This window comes from Hetaerina americana, unplaced genomic scaffold, assembly GCF_022747635.1.
Source record: "Hetaerina americana unplaced genomic scaffold, ioHetAmer1.1.p SCAF_1, whole genome shotgun sequence".
NCBI lineage: Eukaryota > Metazoa > Arthropoda > Insecta > Odonata > Calopterygidae > Hetaerina > Hetaerina americana.
In genome coordinates, this window is record NW_027286069.1 from 100,207,363 (window position 1) to 100,227,026 (window position 19,664).

General features: G+C 35.4%; 2 protein-coding genes across 8 annotated transcripts; one reads left to right on the top strand and one right to left on the bottom strand.

The window, feature by feature from the left end:
• Positions 1-2,922: 2,922 nt before the first annotated feature.
• Tsen34 (tRNA splicing endonuclease subunit 34) lies at positions 2,923-10,950 on the bottom strand. Of its 2 annotated transcripts, XM_071594032.1 has the most exons (9): positions 10,881-10,950; positions 10,444-10,708; positions 10,284-10,359; positions 9,794-9,953; positions 9,268-9,420; positions 9,018-9,147; positions 7,751-7,912; positions 5,869-6,159; positions 2,923-5,116 (listed from the first exon to the last, which is right to left on the bottom strand). In XM_071594032.1, the coding sequence occupies exons 2-8, from the start codon at positions 10,493-10,495 to the stop codon at positions 5,870-5,872; spliced, it is 1,023 nt and encodes a 340-aa protein (XP_071450133.1). In that variant the 5' UTR covers positions 10,496-10,708; positions 10,881-10,950; the 3' UTR covers positions 2,923-5,116; position 5,869. The 2 variants fall into 2 exon arrangements, with proteins under 2 accessions (XP_071450133.1, XP_071450125.1); XM_071594024.1 differs by having other exon boundaries at positions 2,923-6,159; positions 10,881-10,949.
• Positions 10,951-11,367: 417 nt separating this feature from the next.
• Positions 11,368-17,010, top strand: LOC139695331 (uncharacterized). Of its 6 annotated transcripts, none has more exons than XM_071594051.1 (3): positions 11,369-12,093; positions 12,197-12,262; positions 13,177-17,010. In XM_071594051.1, exon 3 carries the CDS (start codon positions 13,189-13,191, stop codon positions 15,400-15,402), a length of 2,214 nt encoding a protein of 737 aa, XP_071450152.1. In that variant the 5' UTR covers positions 11,369-12,093; positions 12,197-12,262; positions 13,177-13,188; the 3' UTR covers positions 15,403-17,010. The 6 variants fall into 6 exon arrangements, with proteins under 6 accessions (XP_071450182.1, XP_071450152.1, XP_071450144.1 ...); XM_071594043.1 differs by having other exon boundaries at positions 11,369-12,024; XM_071594059.1 differs by having other exon boundaries at positions 11,369-12,024; positions 12,200-12,262.
• Positions 17,011-19,664: the final 2,654 nt, after the last annotated feature.

The following is a 19,664-nucleotide window of genomic DNA, read 5'->3' on the forward strand; positions in this document are numbered from 1 at the left end:
ATTGTCATGAAGAGAAAAATAAGAATGAGGTATAGAAGCATGGAGCAGGAAATAATTTTGGAATTGACTAAAAATGCAAATTGATCAATGAAATAAAGTTATAGATAAAAACTTGGGAGGGAAATGACCAGAGGCACCAATGGATTAAAGAAGAGATATTTAAGAGGAGGGAAATGAGGTTCCATTGAGGGGCAAGGATTACTAGCATATTAAGTGATAGACCATGACAGGAAAGCAAGTGGGCACTTTTCAGATTAAAAGATAAAACCAGTTAGAAAGAAATTTCACAGACAGAAAAAAATGATATCCCATTATTTTAACTATAAGATTGTTGAGAAGGGGTCACAGAATATCAATTCAAAAAGGAGAAAGAACCTCCTAGGTTTTTCCAAAGGATTTTTTTTCAAATTTTCCTTCATCAAATGATGTAATTGAACAAGGCAAAATGATTTAAAACTTGCTGAACATGCATAATAATGGTTTCAAACTTTCATTCACCACATGGTCAGTTACTGAGTTATGGAGATCTGAAACTAAAATGTTTCCCCAAATGCTTCACAAAATCTTGCAACTGGGAGGAAGGTGTACTACTGAGTCTCACAATAAAGAATCAGCATGAAATAAGACCAAATTTTATTCATTATTCTATAAAATGACGAAAAGAGATGAAAACAAAAACATTGTCTGCCTAATTCAGTTTAAATTGTGTTCACCCTTTCACATGCCTAGATAATTTCAAACTTTTTGATGAAATATGCCTTTCGTCTACATTACAAGCCAGGCCTCATTTGTTAACTATGTCTCACAATGCCAACAGCCATTGCTTTAAATGCCAGAGCATCTAAACAATATATAAGATGCCCACCCATCCATCACAGAAATCAATGATAGCAAAACTTGTACAAGAGGTGATGGAATAATGGAAAAGTAACATAAATTATGTATGTTTCACATGAAAAAATGAACCCTTAATATGTATCAAAGTTCTTGATATATTTGTTTTATGCATTAGCCTCATATCTGAAGACTGGGCTGTTGGGGGTCACACCCATCTTTAGCCACCACTGCCTTCTATACATGTCTTTTCCACCCAAGGAAAATCAAGCAATATTGCTCTGTTTCCTGCTATATGAATACCAGGAGTGGCTGCTGCACTATTGGGAAGCGGCTATCTGCAATGTGGCATTGTCAGTGAGGTCAACAAACATGAGGAAAACAAAGGATGGAGTGAACTCAAGGAAAGTGACCTTAACCCCATTAAGCTTGGTTAGCATAGGCAAGTGGTGGAAAACGAGCAGATTGATGAAAATTTGAGTCTATGAATGACCACCCCAAAATTTATTTTTCCCATCAGAGTGAAAACTTGCCTCCGATTATTTGTCTCTATGGTACCAATACCGTACTATGAGTTATGCCAACACATTTACATACCCTGAATGAAATTTTGTTGAGCATTAACCCTTCTTCTGCAAAGAATTTTGTCCCTGCACGACACTTAATTTTTTCCATTTCTAGCAACACACACACTGAAACTGATTCAAACCACTTGCTACAGCAGTGGATGGAATAGCTTGCAGTTTCATATGGTGGCTCCTCACAGTTGTGGCAACATGAGATTAAAAAAATCATGTGAGTAAAGACGGTTGAGGCTGAGAACGTTTCAGACCACCTTCTCCATTTTTGATCTTAAGAGAGAATATGCAAAAAATTACACAGAAAAGCCACTTCCATATACACAAGTGTATATCAAGCAGGATGTGAATAACAGAAATGAATTTTTCATCTTTCTTGTCAATGGATATTTGATGATGAAAACATACAAATTTTGTTCTATTGCATGAGCATTGACTCTTTCCAAAGAATAAATCTTGTTGCAGGTACATAATTAAACCATTGCCTTCATGATATACTTCATTGAATTTTCCCACTAGCATCTGTTAAAACCATATCTTGTCTATCACATTTTATGCTGTTACAGAAGCTTTCTACTGCAATCATAGGACTACAGGTAAAAGACTTCACTTGATTGGAACCAGATATGGGCCCATGTTCACCAAAATCAAACTGAGCGGGATTCAAGAACTTTTTCTGATTATTTTTCATTTCTTTATTGAGTGGTGGCATTTCTGCAGAGCATTACTTTTCTTAAGTAAATGCACATGATATTTGAAGTGGCTACTACTATTTTGTGAAATGTGCCCATGATGAATCGAAAGTTCTTCCTTGAAAAAGAAAAGATGTAACAATAACACAATGTTTAACAAGAATGTTGAAGATTGCATGGATGGAGCAATAATCACTGAAAGAACGATGCCAATTGAGATATATTTAAAAAGAATAGAAAAACTCATTGGCATAAAATATATATATATATATAAGCTACAACCACAATTTGAAAAAACTTTAAAAACAAATATATAGGTACAGTGTATATCCATATATATATAAAAAAATTCACACCCTGCAGATGGTGAACATGGGTTGACCAGTGAGGTAATAGGTGGACCAACTGATGACTAAAATCATGTATCTTGCCAGTTCTGCACATTGGCTCAGACCTTTGATTGTCACAATTTCCAAACTACTTTTTCCAGAAAAAAGAACAAATGTGATGATAGAAGTGATAATGTCTGATTCACAGCAGGCAAAACTAAATTGACAGCAGCAAGTAACCTGATATTACAATGGAGAGTGTGTCAGCGGAATGAATTTATCCTTAAATCAATTTCCATGGCAAACATTAAAAGTGCACCAGCTTATAAGACAGACATAAAAGAATACCTAATGTGAACACTCATGTAAGTCCTTGAAAAAGAATAAGGCTTTCATTCTTGCCTTTAAACATGCATCTCAAGACTTTATTTATCATGGAAAATGTCAGCAAGGTAACCGGAAGGAACAAACAAAGCAATGAAATAATGATTAACATTGTCAGGACATTAAGCATGCTTAATGTTTATTGTTTTTTTATACAAATGGAGAATACTGCAAGAGACAATCCCTGATGATAACATCACAGCACATATTCTGCCACATAGAGATGAAGTCTCATCGATCACAAGCAAGGTTGCACAAGCTCTGGATTTATTTACTCATTGAATAAGTTAAATCCAAGAGAGATGAAGACAGACACATTGCAAAATAATGCTATCAGCATCTTTGAGTATGAATAAGCACTTTGCAGGCTGATGAAAAGCAACCTTTTCTTAAACACAACATTACAAGTTACCTTCTCTCAGAGAGAGATTTAGGAACAAATGATTCACCCATACAATATGAATATTCAATTAATTGCAGTGTCAGCGTATAGAAAATTTTTTAAGATTCAATGAGAATCAGTGGGCACCTCCTTATCAATCTAAGAAGCTGATATAATTGATCTTCATTGATATTAATTAAATGAAGAATACAATGAATCTTTCCACTGTCCACAGGACAGGGGACAGTGGAAAGTTGAGCCGGGAACAATTGAATATTTAATTATTAATATTATTCCAAACCTGTCACATATGGTGCAAAGAGACTTCATTTTAAAATTACCCTCACAAAGGGTACTTATATTTTTTAACTCCTGGCTGCTGAGTTTGTGTAGAATGTGTGGCATGACATTTAATTCTACAACTCATTAAAAAAAAACCATTATGCCAGATAAATATGAAGAAATACTTGCAATAATGTGCTTATTTGTTTTTACACCTTCCTTTAGCAACATATTTGTCCCTCAGATCATGCAATTTGTCAATATTACATTAGAATTTTCTAGTCAGAGCGCAGGGCACTATTATTAAATTGCTATTACCAACTGACACTGGAGTGTTATGACCATTTTTTTACAAGTATCCAAGGGCCTAAAACCAATTTAAGCTCATAGTTCTCTTGAACAAATTTTTGTTATTCTTCAATATTTTAAGGAAAATATGCATTTAAAATAGGACATTTGACCGTTAATTACGTTCACAATTATATTTATATCTATGCAGAGAAGCCGAGAATACAAGATTTTTTTTATTCCCAAGTACATCCTCTTCTAAATTAAATATTATTTTTGACTCATGAGGGTCCGAGACTTTTCCGATATGATTGATAATTATGCAGAAACTGCTTATGAAGTTCTCAGACATCCTTTCGTACGAGTTGTTTTCATACTAAACAGCAGCCTTTTACCTTGACGAGGTAGCACACCTTTGCCAACTACAATGGTACTAGCACCCAAAAGCAAAGCAATTTGTAACCATGGGAAAAACCTCATACATGGTTTCATACAAAGATAGTTGAAAAACTTAGGTAAAATTCTAAAACAAACAAATGGTGCATTATCTGCAGTTAGCTGAAGTAGAACTACCAAAAACAAACATAAAGATGCTCCAAGCTCAGGGCTCGTGGAAAAAGTTGGTTCTTCTTTTCCTGCTCAATTGAGTTAACTTACTCACATGCAACTATGACTTATATAGATATTAGTGTACATTATAAATCTATTACAATAATCCCAAAAATTATACTGCTATTTCTATATCACGGGAAAATTGAGAATTCAAAAAAAATTACTGATAAACACAAACAATAAAATTCTCCATCCCTCAGTACTTAAATTATTATATAATACTTTCGTATGCTTTACCAGATCTTCTCACACAAATGCAGGACACAATTTGTAATCCTACATCACTCCTACAATGGTATCATTGAACACAGTTACTGATGGCAAGACACTTTCAACAAAGTGTAGCTTTCACTTAACACTAGTCTGCTAATGAACATAAAGTTGATATAGAGTGGAATATTACCACCCACAAGGAAATTTACGCACGAAAATTTATACACCCATGATGAAACACACAACATGTGCCGTGTTCCACAACCATCAGGGAAAAAAATCCCTTGTGGAATGCACTTGTGAAAAATAAATGAATGAAAATGCAACTTCATTTCACAACATACTCACATACATACTCGGCAACTCCAACTGGATCACTTGAAGATGGCCAATTCAAAACAATATATGCTCAAAATATGCCAATCAATCAAATCACTCAAAATATGCCAATTTTGAAGAAAAGATCTCATTTTAACTTTGAAGACAATTGCCCATTGCCAATTAAAATTTCTTCACAAATACCTGCAAATTTAGGTTTTAATATGCAATGAGAAATATTCTTAAAATTTTTCCTTTAAAATGAGATAGCACAAAATTTATGATTATCATTTAAATGCTTCAATGAACTAAATATTACACAATACTAATATTTAACAATTTTATCAGGAACATTATTGGATCAACTTTTAATCCTTCATGACCACATTTCACAATGAGATTTTCAGTAGATAAAGGCCTCACAAGGGCATCTTATAAAACCAAGAGTATGCTCATATTAATATCTCACTATGATGTTGGGGACGTGGTAGTATTAGGCAGAGCATTGGACTACTGACTGGATGGCTTGGGTTCAATTCCCAGGCCCTTCAGTTCAATTCCCAGCCTCTTGAGCCCCTTCAGCTCCACCCAAGCTGAGTGATTTTTCAGGTACCAGATCTTCCGGGGAAATCATAGTCGGGACAGGGGAAGGATCCAGTCCCCCTATCATGATGTGTTAATTTCAAACACCTTTGGGCTTAGTACTGGGTGAACTCTATCATCACCAACCAAACCGACATTCGGGTTGCTAACATTATGAGCACCATGACATGTATTACCATATCACGGACCATAATAAAATTAAAGAGTGATATTCAAAGCAGTAAAGGATAGTAGGGGCAAACATCATACTGGATTCACTTCAGAGATTACCTCCATGAAGAAAAATTCTCAAATTAAATATGGCTGCAGAATAACAATTAACACCCAAAATTAAATAAAGAATAGATATACACCTCAGCTGGAATTTTCTGAACTGACATCTGCCTTGGTCATCTGTCTATTTTGAATGAATGGTGGTAATTTTGAACCAGGGTGCACATATTTGCTTGACCACGACAAAGATTGGTAAGTAACTTCCATATCTTTATCTTTGCTATCTCCAACAGGTTTCAACGATGCCAGGATTGCCTTTTTGCGCACAGAAACTGACAGACGCCCAAATGCAACTATATCTGTTGCATTAATAGGATCATTGTGACTAACACATCGAACTATGTAGTAGGCATGAAACAGCAAGGGATCACCTGCAAAACATAAAATATTTTATAAGATTATACTCAGGCACCATGAATAAGAGAAATATTCAATTTCACTATCTTTAAATTAAAATGAAATTCAAGATAAGATCCAATTAAATATCTTAAGTATAAGTATGAACTTCAAAATGGTAATATAATTATTAACTCCCAAAACTTTAGAAACATATCATAAAATACCTCATGATTGGATTTCAATTAATTGGTAGCAAAATTGTAATTTTCTGATGTACAGTTAATAACCTTATGCTTATGGCAATGCAAAATGAAATAAATGCCTTTTACTACCAGTTCTCATGCAGTCAATGTTTTAAGCAACTGTCCCTAATAGGCAAACTTTAATTGCCAAATAGGTCAACTTCTCAAACATATAATGGCCCTGTGCACTTAAAGAGCCTTCTTAACATACAGTTTTCCTGGTGAGGGAGGTTTGATGTTTTAAGAACTTTTGAATGCTTTCGAGCACAATACTTTTCTTTTTCATTGGGTGAAGCAGTTGTTGTAGGGTGGCAACATACTTGGTCATGTAAAAAGAATTTTAATTGATCACTACAATTTTAAGTTTAACATTCAGATTAATATGAAATGAATGAATCAAGGCTAAGAGCAGAAGTGGTTTACCAGTAACACTAAGGAAGCGTAGTATTGCAGGGCCCTATTAATTAAAAAAGGAAGAAAAATGATAACAGAATGTTCAAAATGAGAAAAAAACTGATGGAATAGTTAGGCAACTAGTAGAAAAATAAGACAGCAGTAATAGTAAAATAAACATTTCTACTAAAACATAGTGCAAGTTATGTAGATAAGAAAACTTACTTTCTCTGGGTTAACCTTTTAAGATTGGGATTTTACATTGAAATCATACTCAAATGATAAAATAACCACCAAAATCAATTTTAAAATAAACCTCACAAGGTAAGATTTTTTCATTGATTGTCAAAATTATATTTTCTGGTTCACATGGAATTGTAACTATCTCACATAGAGGCATCAGTAGGAAAAAAACATATTCATGTATCAATCTAATGTACATCAAATAAAAAATGAAATTTAGATAACCTTGTCCTCTGTTTGATACATCCATGTAATTGCAGTGATGGACACTGATTGGGTTTGCTTCACATTCACAATGATGAAAATTGAACTAGCAAGATTAATTTATTTCAAAGCTTTTTCAAATCGATTCATTAACAATAGAATTTGATTCCAATTCATAAACCAGTAATAAAATAACATGCTTTCTATAATACTTCATCATAAATTGGTCTCCAAGGAAAGCTCATGATTCCCAATGATGAATCAGAGATCTGTGACTAAATCCACATAAGATGTACCTACATAAATACTTTTTTTGCATTCAATGGCTATTCTTTAATAATCACCACAAAGATAATGACGAAAAATTATTTTTTGCCAAAGGATCTTATCATTATTCTGAGCTCAACCCTCTCCTATTTTGAAACCTTAATTCAATGTTCCCAAGATTTTGTTATCCATCAACTACAACAGGCACAAGATGTGATAATCAAGCTATGAGAGGAGGAGTGAAAAACCATACAGATGATACATTCCAGCTTACCTGGGTACACAAGGTAGTCACCACCAAAATTATGCCCAGGGGTTACATAGTGACCTCTTTCCCAAAGGTCTCGGAAAACTTGATAGTGTAAGAACTCCTTTTCATTGGAGGGGTAATCCCAAGGAGGATCTGCCATTAAAACGGTGTCAATAAAAGGGGATACTGCAATCCAAAGAAAAACCCAAATTAATGTATATCACATGCTTGCCTATGAAAATATAATCAATATGGGGCTGATATGATCAACTTTACTGAAAAATTAAATGATCTTCCAAAAATTTGAAACATATTGCTGTTGAGTACACATAGAAAAATGCTAAGAATTTAACTCAAAGCCCTGAATCCCTGAAAGTTCCCTACATATCGCCAAGGGCAAGTCAAAGTAGATTGAATGAATAATTCATTTGTTTATTAACTGATGTCTCACTTTTAACTTACCTAGTCCTTGAATTCAGAAAAGTTTGATCCATGTACTAGTTTTCTCTCATTGCAAAACATATGATTGTTCTTGTGAATTTGGCAATGTGCCAGTTAACAATAGTTTACCCCATTAGTGTGCAATTGTTTTAGTAAAAACTGTAGTTCATCATGCAAAGTGAATCTTTAATGCTGCAATCATAGTGTACTGACCACATGTGTCCCCAGGATGAATTATCTTTTAAATCTCCAATACCCTCTAACTACTTCCATTACCACAAATGCAATGCATGTAATTCCATATTTTACTTTTCAATGAAAATCCCGCAATTTCAATTATCCTAGGATAGCTGTCATCATAGCAGAACATTATGACAAAAAAGTTGGACATCACCATAGTTATTAATTCAACCCACACACCTTTATTCCCAAAACATAGACGAAAAAAGGTTTACAACTTGCACAAATTCCGTTTCAATTCTTTTATCAGAATTTTCCCCCAAAAATGAATGCTCAACTTTTAATCCTAAATTAAGAGAGGGGTATATTTATTTATAAATACTAGGCCAAAAACCATTGTACATCTGGAGTTCTATTTATAACTTAATGTATTTAGTAAAATTAATCTACCACGTGAATTAAAAGTAGGCATTTTAGTCATGAATGATTAAATTTTAATCACTGTAGTACACATTTACCAAGTTTTACTCGAACTAATTGAACACAGGAATTTATTGCATTTCAAATTCGCATATTAAATGTTATGGCAGGAAAACTATTAATTATGTGAGTAATATTTCTGCCGTAAATATTAAAGATGAAATATTGATGAAGAATTAAGAGGACTCACCGACATATGCATTCACAAATGCGTTTTCACGGGGGAATGGCTCAATGCTGTCCACTGCACTCTTTAGCAAGGCATCAGGGTCCCATGAGCTCGAACTTCCTCCTTCATTTTCAAGCACCATCACCTCTTCCTAAGAAACAAAATAAACATTGCTTGAAAGCAATTTTTTAAACGTTTACTTGTACTAACAGGAAAAAACAAAAATATGGTCACAATTTCACTACACATTGAGAAATATCATCAATCTAACCTCATTGTCCTTTACTTTAGATTTCTTGGCTTGTCTTGGAATTGGTGTGCCAGTGATGCTCATTTGCTGTTTTCTTTTATTCTGTTTCCCTTCAATGATTCGGTCCATCATTCCCCTTAGCATCTTCTCCCTATGCTCCTTGTATTCGGCTACCTTAAATATAAATTCATATTTATTATTACTACAAGTCTACTGGCTTAACGTAGGTTTTTGATGAACCCAGGGAATAAAGACAGCTATACCCATGAGCCCCGACTAAAATACCAAAAAATCCTTACACGCCGTACTAAAAATTATAGTAACTCATTCTTTAGCTCTGCATACGCTCTAGCTTCCTTAATTCCATCCAACATCCCTATTTTTATTCACCAGATCAAATATCAGGTGGTTTAAGGTCAATGTGATGCCTGCATTGCATGGGAAAATACAATTTCCTAATTGGTAGCGCCAGCACTGAGTAAATATATTTTTTCAATCAAGAAAATTATGAAATATAAATTTGGGAAGTACACAATTATGAACAAACCTGTTTATGGTAACTTTGTTCTCTCTGCTCTTTAAATCGTTCCACCGCATCAGGGGACGGCTTCTGCTGAAGTGCCGGAATTTGTACTAAGCGTGCAAAGCCTTTCTCAACCAGGAGATTAACCTCTTCTTTTGATAAAGCTAATGGGAGACCTTTATGCCTAAAAATAGGAAAACAAATTTCGTAACTTTAAAATATTATCATAAAAAACAAACCCTTTTTGATACTCAACCGATTTCAAGCCTACTTGGCTGAGTAAAATGTGTACATTAATGATGCCGGCATTCGTCATTATCACAGTTTATGACATAATTACTTACCTAAAAGAAAACATTCTATCTTTCAAGTGTATGACAATGAATATTCCGCATCAAACATACATCCATTGAATTTTGGCAAAACGAAAATTAAGGCCATACAACGCAGAACTCGGGGAATTACACGATAGATTCAAATGATACTACCAAAGAATATTGACAAATAAACGTACTTCTCTTGATATGGTAAGTTGACGGATCCTAAAAGTTGACCTGTAATGCGATGCTCCTTGCGTATCTTAAGAAAATCTGAAAAATAATACACGCCGATGTATAAGTTGTCAACCTGACACAATGACAAGATTGATCTACCTTCTGGAAACTGCTTCATACCTTCGACATTCCACACTAGAACTCTCCCGTTGTCCACTATTAAATCGATCATTTTTCTTAAAACGCTGCACGCAGAGTACACCAGAATATTATTCAACGAATTATGATAGCAGAGAAAAGGTTGAACACAGTACTTCTCGAAAGATCATTGAAGTCAACATCCTTTCCACTCGGGATGTGTTTAGTGATTTCCATACTTCTTTTCCGTGCCACCAGTTATTTCTCATAGCACAGTCATCAGCTAACTATCGATAGGACCGATAACCTTAATATCGATCGATATTTTGAATCGCAATTACTGGTCAGTTGATTGAATTGAATGAATAAGTGGCACCCATTTGCAATAATGGTATTTTATTGCTTTATTCATACACACAATTATATATCTAAAAATCTATTCTTTTATTATTATGATATCTTGTTACTACGCTTCTTACCAACAAGAGGTGGGCCAAATGATTCAATTTACTGACTCGAGTCAATTGGATCGCCTCCCTCAATGACTCGTTCACTTGAGTGATTCATTTGAGGCACCTTGGAGCACTGCGGGTTGCATACAAAACGAAAAAGTACCAATTAACATAGCGAATAGATAAATTAGGAATGACCGAGGCCGCTCGACCCATATTCAGACATTTGAATTATCTTTTTTCCGGTGATAGAAAATTATGAAAATTCGATTGGCCTTCATTGGAGGCATAAATTTAATCAATCCTCGTAAATATTTATTGTACGTCAACCATTAAGAACAATGCAGTAAACGAATAAGGTGCCAAAATCGCATTATGTATCTCCGACTTGAAAACATAATTATCACTAATTTCTTTATTGATTGACCATATGTCCCGCTCTAATCCTTTTAAATCAAGAAGAGCTATAAACACAAACCTGACACATTCCGACACAATTTCTACCCATTGTTATGCCGTAATCTGTAGCTGCAGTACAGTAATTAATTAGCTTTGCAACCACATGCATGCATGAAATAGTTGGTATCCATTACATTTTTTCTAATTCACAGAACTACTGGTGTACTATAATAGGTGAAAATCGTGTGGCGCCCGTTCGGATTGCGTTGTAATTAGGGAAGGTGGTCACGGTATAATTCCTGAAGAGTATTATTTCCGATATCTTTATAGACCTCAGATAGTTGCGAGTTCTGTCTGCCAAATAATTAAATTATGGACTTGGCCACTCACTCTGGACGTTTTTCTCACATTCGTTTTCTGTATAAAATTTCTCCATATCAGTTAAGAACAGCCTAATCATATTACTGGTTAAACTTTGCCCAAAGAGAGGCCGTCATGATGTTTGGCTAGACACGTTCATTTTACTTAAACCCTCCTTGTGTTTACTCAACTGCATCTCGGTAACTATGTTTGGTCGTTCGGGCCAGTGTACCACGAAAACTCGGGGTAGCGAAGAAAATAATTCAAAGCATTGTTTATGCTACGAAGGACGCGCTGGGTATGGAGAGCCGCCTGAGCCGAATGCGGGAAAGAATAATTTTCGGAGGGAACAGATAACTGACACTGACGGCACCATTGAAGATGTTTTTCCTAGGTGAAGGTGTAGTCTTGGGTAATACGAAAGCGCTGCCAAAAATGCTATCTCAGACGGGACCTTTATAAGATCCTGTCGCTGTTTAATGTGTGTTTTAATGTGTTTAATGTTTGTGTGGAATGGACGTCTGGTCGAGAAAATAGGGTGATTATTTCCTTATTTTTGCAATATGTATACCATTGTGGAACAGAAGAAACTGAATGAAAAAGAGGAAACAGTGGGCCAAAATTTGCGCAAAAATTAAAATAAAATAAATGTAAGTAATGAGTGCTAAAACTGATTGATGAAGAAGAGTACATTTCATAAAAATAATTCTCTGCTGTACGATGTGCCGGATCCTAAAATAGGGCATGAGCAGGGTAACCGTTTACATATAAATAGAGGGAGTACTGCTTAGTATGCCTGTTAAATTTCAAGGAAGAAAATGAGCTAGTTTAGGAGATATTATATAAAAATTTGTAATTTCGCTATTAAAGGCGACTGTCCGCTTGGGCTAACTCCAGTTTACTTATCCCCCTAGGGTCGTATATCATATACTACGCAATTCTCTTTCGGTGTTGCAATTGCTAGTGATTACCGGGTGTATACCTGAGTTTATTATGTGCCATGTAGTGAGATAAATGCAAGTTCATTTAAGTGATTCGGAAGCGGATTTCTCTGGAGATAACAAATCACAGACTTTGGTCCCTGAATTCTATACTATGCAATGAGCATAGGATTTGCGTATACTAGCGGATAGAGGTATTACTACTGAGTGTGTGGTGTCAATTTTACTGAGATAAATGCCATTGTTTAGGGGATATTGCTTTTACTTCTTGGAAAAATGTGTTGTTATTATTAAAATGTGTGGGATTTACCGGCCGGGATAGTCTGGGCTTGCTCTTCATGGGCCAAGTTCATTTAACAGTGTGTAATCAGTAACTGCAAACCATTAATTAATCATAAGTTTCTTAGTTTTGAAATATGTTGGTGTTCATTGGGCCCACAAATGACATCACCTTTTTCTTCCAGTGGTATCTTTGGATAAGTTCATAAACTGTATTTAAAGGCCACTGCTGACCCAATAATTGCAAAAATACCTGAAAGGGAATACTTGTAGAATATGTGGGAACTAAAGAAAACTAATTTAATTGGACTGGGTTGCTCATATCCTCCTTAATCTCATTACAGAAAGCCAACAAAATGGTTAACTGGTCATCTCCTGACATTGTGGAATGGCAGAAAGAAGCAACAGAAATTCAGCAAGAATTCTTTGAAAATCTGGGGGATCGAGTTTGGGATTACTTCAAAAAAGATGAAAGATGGGCAGTGGAGAAAAAAATTGCCTTTGCCTTATTTGGTGAGCCAACAATTATGACTGATGAGGAAAATAGCATTGGCTATACTAGTGCACAAATGACTAAAATACACCAAATCTGTCATTTAATATATAAAGAATCTAATTATGCTGATGTGTACATTGCCTTTCTGTTTGTTATTGGCAAGGTTCATGATAAAAAGTATTGTATTCCTGTTATTAAAGTTCGTGCTAATGGTGAAATAGTCTTCTTCGATTCACAAGGTCGCAGATATAGAGACTGGTCTGATTTCCGAAATAACAATTACCTTCCAAAAAGTTTAGTTTGCTACCCTTTGTATGGCACTTACCAGCCAGATAAGGATAATCAAGTTTTGCTTGAGTTTTCTCTTTCTCCTGCATGTGCATTAGGCTCGAGAGTTGTTAAAACTTTAGACAAAGTAACTGCTGTTGCTGGATTTGGTGCCACAGCCATTGGCATTGCAGGCTTATTTGCCACGGTTGCAGCTCCATTGGCAATAGCATCTGGTACTGCTATGGCCGGATGTGGAATTTATGGATTTTTTCGGGGTTCGCAACAATTGCATGATCGTCGTACGCACAAGCAAACTATCTCTCCGATGAACAAGGATGCTTTAAATTGTTGGATTTCAGCTCTTGGAGGTGTGTTTGGAACTGGAAGTGCTGTAGCTGTGAAAAGGGCAGCAGCCATAATGTCCAGTGGAGGAGTACTAGGAAGAACAAGTGCAGTTATTTTAGATTTTTTAAATATTGGTGCCTTAAGTGTCAGTTGTCTAGGGATTGTCAATGGCTTGGCATATTTGGTGGAAAAGGATAAACAGGGTCAACTAACTTCACTTAATATCTTACAATGGTCAGCTTCAGTCCTCTTTTTCTATAATGCTGCAATAAATGTCAAAACTGCCAATGAAATCTTCAGGGACTTACAAGAAGGGACAAAGAATGCTTATTTAAGTGATCCGAGGAATGAAATGACAGAATATTTCAATGCAGCAATGAAGGAAACTAAGGCAGTTGCAAGAACAATGGAAGGAGTGAACAGGCTTGTTAAAGGCATCTCTAACATTGGATCAAAAGATGAATTTTTAAGATTAGTGTTAAAGGGATTAAAGAAGTTTGAGGAAGGATTTAAGTTTGACCGGCAAGCACATCTGATAACATATATGAAAATGTTTTCTCACACTAAGGCTGGTTTTCAATATCCTATTAATTTCAAAGTTGGTGGAAATTTCTTCAAAATACCAGGTGAACATTTCAAAATCACCCAAAGGTTGAGTGATGAAGCATTAAATAATATGAGAAAAGCTTGTTCAGCATTTCAAAAGAACTTAATTGAAATTGATGAAACTGTAACATTTGAACTAAAGGAACAACTTTTATTGAAACTTAGTCATGTTTTATTAAGGTGTTGTGATTCTGAACAAGTTGAATTTAAAAAAGAAGAAGAAATTGCCCATGTGCTTGCCCAAACTGAGAGGTTTGCACGAGACAGAGGGTGCTCAACAGGGGACGATTTCGTCAGTTACTTTGAGTTTATTCTTTTATATAAAAGAAGTAAATTTAAAAAGATGAAAAGAAGATACCAGGAGGAAAAGTCTAACTTAATTTCCTGTCTTGGTGATCATTTTGATGAAGCTGCTTTTAAGAGAAAATGGAATCTGCAAGGTTGTGATAACATTGAAAATGTTTTTTGGGAATTGATTAATCAAGAAATAGAGTCAAATGAAAGTCTCAAAAGAGAGTATGACATGTATAATAATGTTGTTGAGATACTCAATGAATCAGGAGATGTGAAATTTCATACAAGTAATGAAGCTCTTGTACAATTTTATCACTGTTTTGTTATTGACCTTGATGAAAGACTGACACTTGAAGAATTCTTTGATATAATCAGAAGAACAGTCCAAAATGAGAATTTAAGGATTCACTCAAGTAACCTTGAAGAGATTAATAGTCATAAATTCTATTATGACAAAACTGTGCCTGTTTTAGTTGAAGTGCAAGATACTGATCGTGGCGTATTTTTTGAAAGCACAAGTTTTCAAACATTTTTAGAGGCCGACGGAGGTGACCAATGAAGTCGGGCTCAACAATGCTATTGGGAGAGTATTACTCAATGTTATAGAAATAATTAAGCAAATAAGAATATGGACTGCAGATTTTAATATCCCAGGGTCTAGTATTTTTAATTTAAGGCATAATTAGGGGTAGGTTGTTAGGTGGGTAACCTAACAGTAAATTAAGGGTGGGTAACCACCTAATGTTACACAAATATCTCAAAAAGAGGATGTGGACACTTAGTTGATTCACAATATGCAAATTAATTTCCATCTATTTGCATAGAAATGATTTTCCACCTTGTGTTGTGTGAGCTTAGCACATACTCAATGTATTAAGACATTTTCATTAATAAAATATCTCAGATTGGTAGCAATTTGATTTTTGAAAAGAACATCCCCTTCTATATTGAGGTTTCACAAGACCATTTCTTGTCTGAAACAAAGAAGCAGTTTAAGAGAAGGAGGAAAAAAAATAATCAGAAAGTGTAAGTGGGGTACCACTGAGTATTTTTGGAATAATTTATTTTTTATCGGCACTATTTATATATTTTTTTAAATTTAGGGCTACAAATAGAAATGACAGTATATAGAGGGCTTTACACTTTAAGGGCAGTTTTAAAATGTCCAGATCAATAATGTTGATGATAGTAATTGCATTTTATTCTCTTATCTAATTACAAATTTATTTCGTGCTGCAAATCAAAGGTCTGTTTTAGGCCTTTAAGGATTATATTGAATTCACACTGTACACCTATATTTGTATTAATGATGGTTCACTGCTTATTGATATTTGGCCCTGAAGTATCAAATGCCTTTCGTATGCATACAAGGTGACTCAGATACAGCTTTTATATCAAGTACAAGTGTATTATCTTTGAAGTGCCTTATATAATGCAATTCATGTACAGCTGTGGTAAAAATCCAACCTGGAATATTTAGTTGGCTCTGACAAGATCCAGCCTGATGCAACAGGAAATTTACAGGATCTGGCTAGACTTTTGCCAGATTCTGTAAAAATCCTGCAGGCATTAATCTTCATGGTGAATTTTATGAGTCACGGTGGTCTTACTATTCTCATTTGGATCTTATTCGGTGTATTTAAATCATGCAGACTGTAGTAACATTCCGGAAGGGTCATGGAAGATTCTGCTGAAATCTAGCTGAGAGTTTTATCTTTTGTAGCATTCACAGGAGCTTGAAAATTTCCGCCTGAATCTAATTGGACCTTGCTGGATCCAGTTTGCTGGAAAATTATTCTATCTTAAATTTCCATAATTATCCATAAATTTCACCAGAATAACAATTATTTACTATACATCATATTGAAGTCATGTAGATCTTGCTAGTTTAGCTGAAAGTGGCAGATTTCTAGATAGAATATTTACCATGGCATGGACATGAGGCAAATAAAACTCATATCAATGCAATCTGTGAATTTCATGAGTCTTAAACCCGCTATACATTTTGACAGTTTCTGTTTGTAAATTGTAATCATAAAATGTTAAATTTATATTTTTTACTCTGTTAAAATATACTAATTGCACATAAAAGTGAAGCATGAATAAATGTGTCAACCTGTGTTAACAACATGACATAATTTATAAGAATAAAGTTGCTTTTAAATTACTAGATTGTGATCACTTCATGAACAAGGCTCCCATCAAAACTTTCCAGGAAGTGTTCTATGACTTGTAGATATGCTGGCTGTGATGTGTCAATGCACAAGTGTGCTATTTTGAAGAATTTTCATAATATGTGCTCTGATCAATTTTTTTTTCTGGAATTATTATTTATTTTTGGGGCATACCCTGTATCATTAAGGGGTTCAAGATGGTGTAATGGCTAATGCATGTGCTTCTCACCCAGAGAGCCTGGGTTCGAACTAATGTAGTGGTGCCATACAGAGTCCGTACAATAAGTATCGTGACTGGTTCGCTGTAGCCTCAACAGAGTGGTGGATGGGGGTCTGACAGGTTGGCTCGGTAGAGGGGTCCACCACCACTCGGGTGCACTTTAGTTCAGAGTCACCTGCGGGCATGCGTAGAGACAGGAGGTGGATTTTTGCGACGTGTGATTGTTTGTGGTGTCATTGCGCCAGCATGGAGTGCACCGTCGAGCAACGCTACGCTGTGAAGTTTTGCGTTGAAATCATGAAATCCACGTCAGAGACCCTTGAACTCATTAAGCAGGCCTATGGGGATGATGCCTTAAGCCGCACAAGAGTTTTTGAGTGGCACAAAATGTTTAAAGAAGGCTGGGAGCTCGTCGAAGACGAGCACTGCGTCAGATGCCCGACGACCGCTCGAACCAATGCTCTGGTGGCCAAAGTGAAAGAATTTTTGGACTCTGACAGGCATTTAATCATCGCCCTTATCAGTGAGGAGACTGACCTTTCAGTCCGAACTGTCCACACCATTGTAACAGATGATCATGCAATGAGGAAAGGTTGCATGAAGCTGGTGCCAAAAGTCTTGAGTGAGGAATAAAAACTCTCTGGGGTGAAAATTTTGCAAGACATTTTGGACTGCGTCCAGGAAGATGAAGATTTTCTCAACAACATTATTACCTCAAAGAATAGCTCAAAAGGAGCTCAAAGGATATCGGTTTGACACTATCAAGCCAGTTCAAGTGGAGACAACAAAGGCTCTCAACAGTATTCCGGAAACCGACTTCCAGCGGGCTTTGGATGAGTGGCAGACGTGCAAAACTAAGTGTATCGATGCAGGAGGAATATATTTTGAAGAGTATGAAGTAATTGTAATGATAACTACAATAAATTTTGATTTTTGGAAACAATCCCGATTCTTATTGTACGGACCTTGTATTGCATTGTGATAAGGTAGGTGAAAAATATCCTTTTCTCTCAGTTTTCTTCATCTTCATAAGAACCCCTTTCTTTTGAAATAATTCTATTAATCCATAAAATTAACACTTGCTCACATAGCCATAGTTAGCAAAAAACTATCAATTAATAAAACGCTTAAGTCTTTCTCTGCTTATTTTACTACTCCATTGGACTCTGTAAGAATTCAATCGTTTCAGGCTCTACTTCGCGAACATTTATGATTACTTTATTAATCTTCTACCAGTCTCAATGCATGGACAACAGCATAGGTTAAACTAAATATACTTGATGATGTTGCCTTTACATTGAAACCAGTAGTAGTGTATAAACCTAAGTGTGACAAAACACAGGGTGTATTATTCGGTGTCCTCAATAAATTTTATTTAAGTCAAATGCATAGATTTAAGAAACACTATTGATTTGTTGGGATTATTTGGAAAGGTGTATGTATCATTTGATCAGTATTTAGTGTATTGGTAATTTTAATAATTTATCAATTAGGAAGTTCATATGAATGGAGAGGTAGGTTCTGTTCACATCAGTTATTGAATTATATTTTGATATATTTAATCAGAATCAGTTAGAAAGCACCTTTCTAACATTGCATATGGAGAAAGTTGTATCAAAGTTTGAAGATACTTCAATAGTACTGATGACAGAGGAGGAGCGAGGCAAGGAAGGAGAATAAGAAAAATTCAAAAGGCCACTGTGGTTACTGCTGAAAATTGCATTTATATTTTGGGTATCAATTGATTTGATATTATGTAAAAACTTAAGTGTTATTTAGAAATTTCTGTTTTATGGAATTATTGAAATCTTTAGTTTTCAATTGGGTTAGTTCCTCCATCTTTGCTGATTTTTCGATGAATGAATCACTCATTGTCTTTGGGACATTGCTTGACCGCACCTACTCCCCCCTCCCCTCCTCCCATACAGCACTTATTCAAAATCTCAACTTGGGAATGAGAGAAGGCAGGAACAAGGAAAATAATATCCTTAAAGAAGAAATCCAGTCTCCCTGGTGAGACGATCAAGAAGCCTTTTGCTCGGGCAGCTCTCAGGATATGGATAGTGTGGAAGACCAAAAAACCCCAAGGAGGGGATACCCTTACCACCAGTTGTGAGTGCCATGGGTACACCCACCTACAACTTGGCTCAATACCTGATCGAAATTGTAGCACCATATGTGGGTACATGTGAGTATTGTTTTCTTCCCATGGTAATTCTGTGTTGCTAATTTCTAGTCACCCACCTCTCTACTATCTCTTCCTTTGCCTACCATCACATTTCAATGCCCCATCACTATAAAATTTTTCCTTCCAGAAGCTCCCATGATTATGTCCTCTAACTGATCATATATCCTATATACTTCTTCCCCGCATGATTTCATGGTGACACATTAACCTGGACAATGATTTAGTTTAATGTTAATGGT

What these genes read in the sequence shown, in the direction of transcription:
- Tsen34 (XM_071594032.1), bottom strand. Translation starts at nt 10,495, where the DNA reads ATGATCGATTTAATAGTGGACAACGGGAGAGTTCTAGTGTGGAATGTC. An exon ending in TCTAGTGTGGAATGTCGAAG is followed by an intron (nt 10,360 to 10,443) that starts GTATGAAGCAGT and finishes ATTATTTTTCAG; the next exon opens with ATTTTCTTAAGATACGCAAG. An exon ending in TGACTACCTTGTGTACCCAG is followed by an intron (nt 6,160 to 7,750) that starts GTAAGCTGGAAT and finishes TATGTTTTGCAG; the next exon opens with GTGATCCCTTGCTGTTTCAT.
- LOC139695331 (XM_071594081.1), top strand. Translation starts at nt 13,189, where the DNA reads ATGGTTAACTGGTCATCTCCTGACATTGTGGAATGGCAGAAAGAAGCA.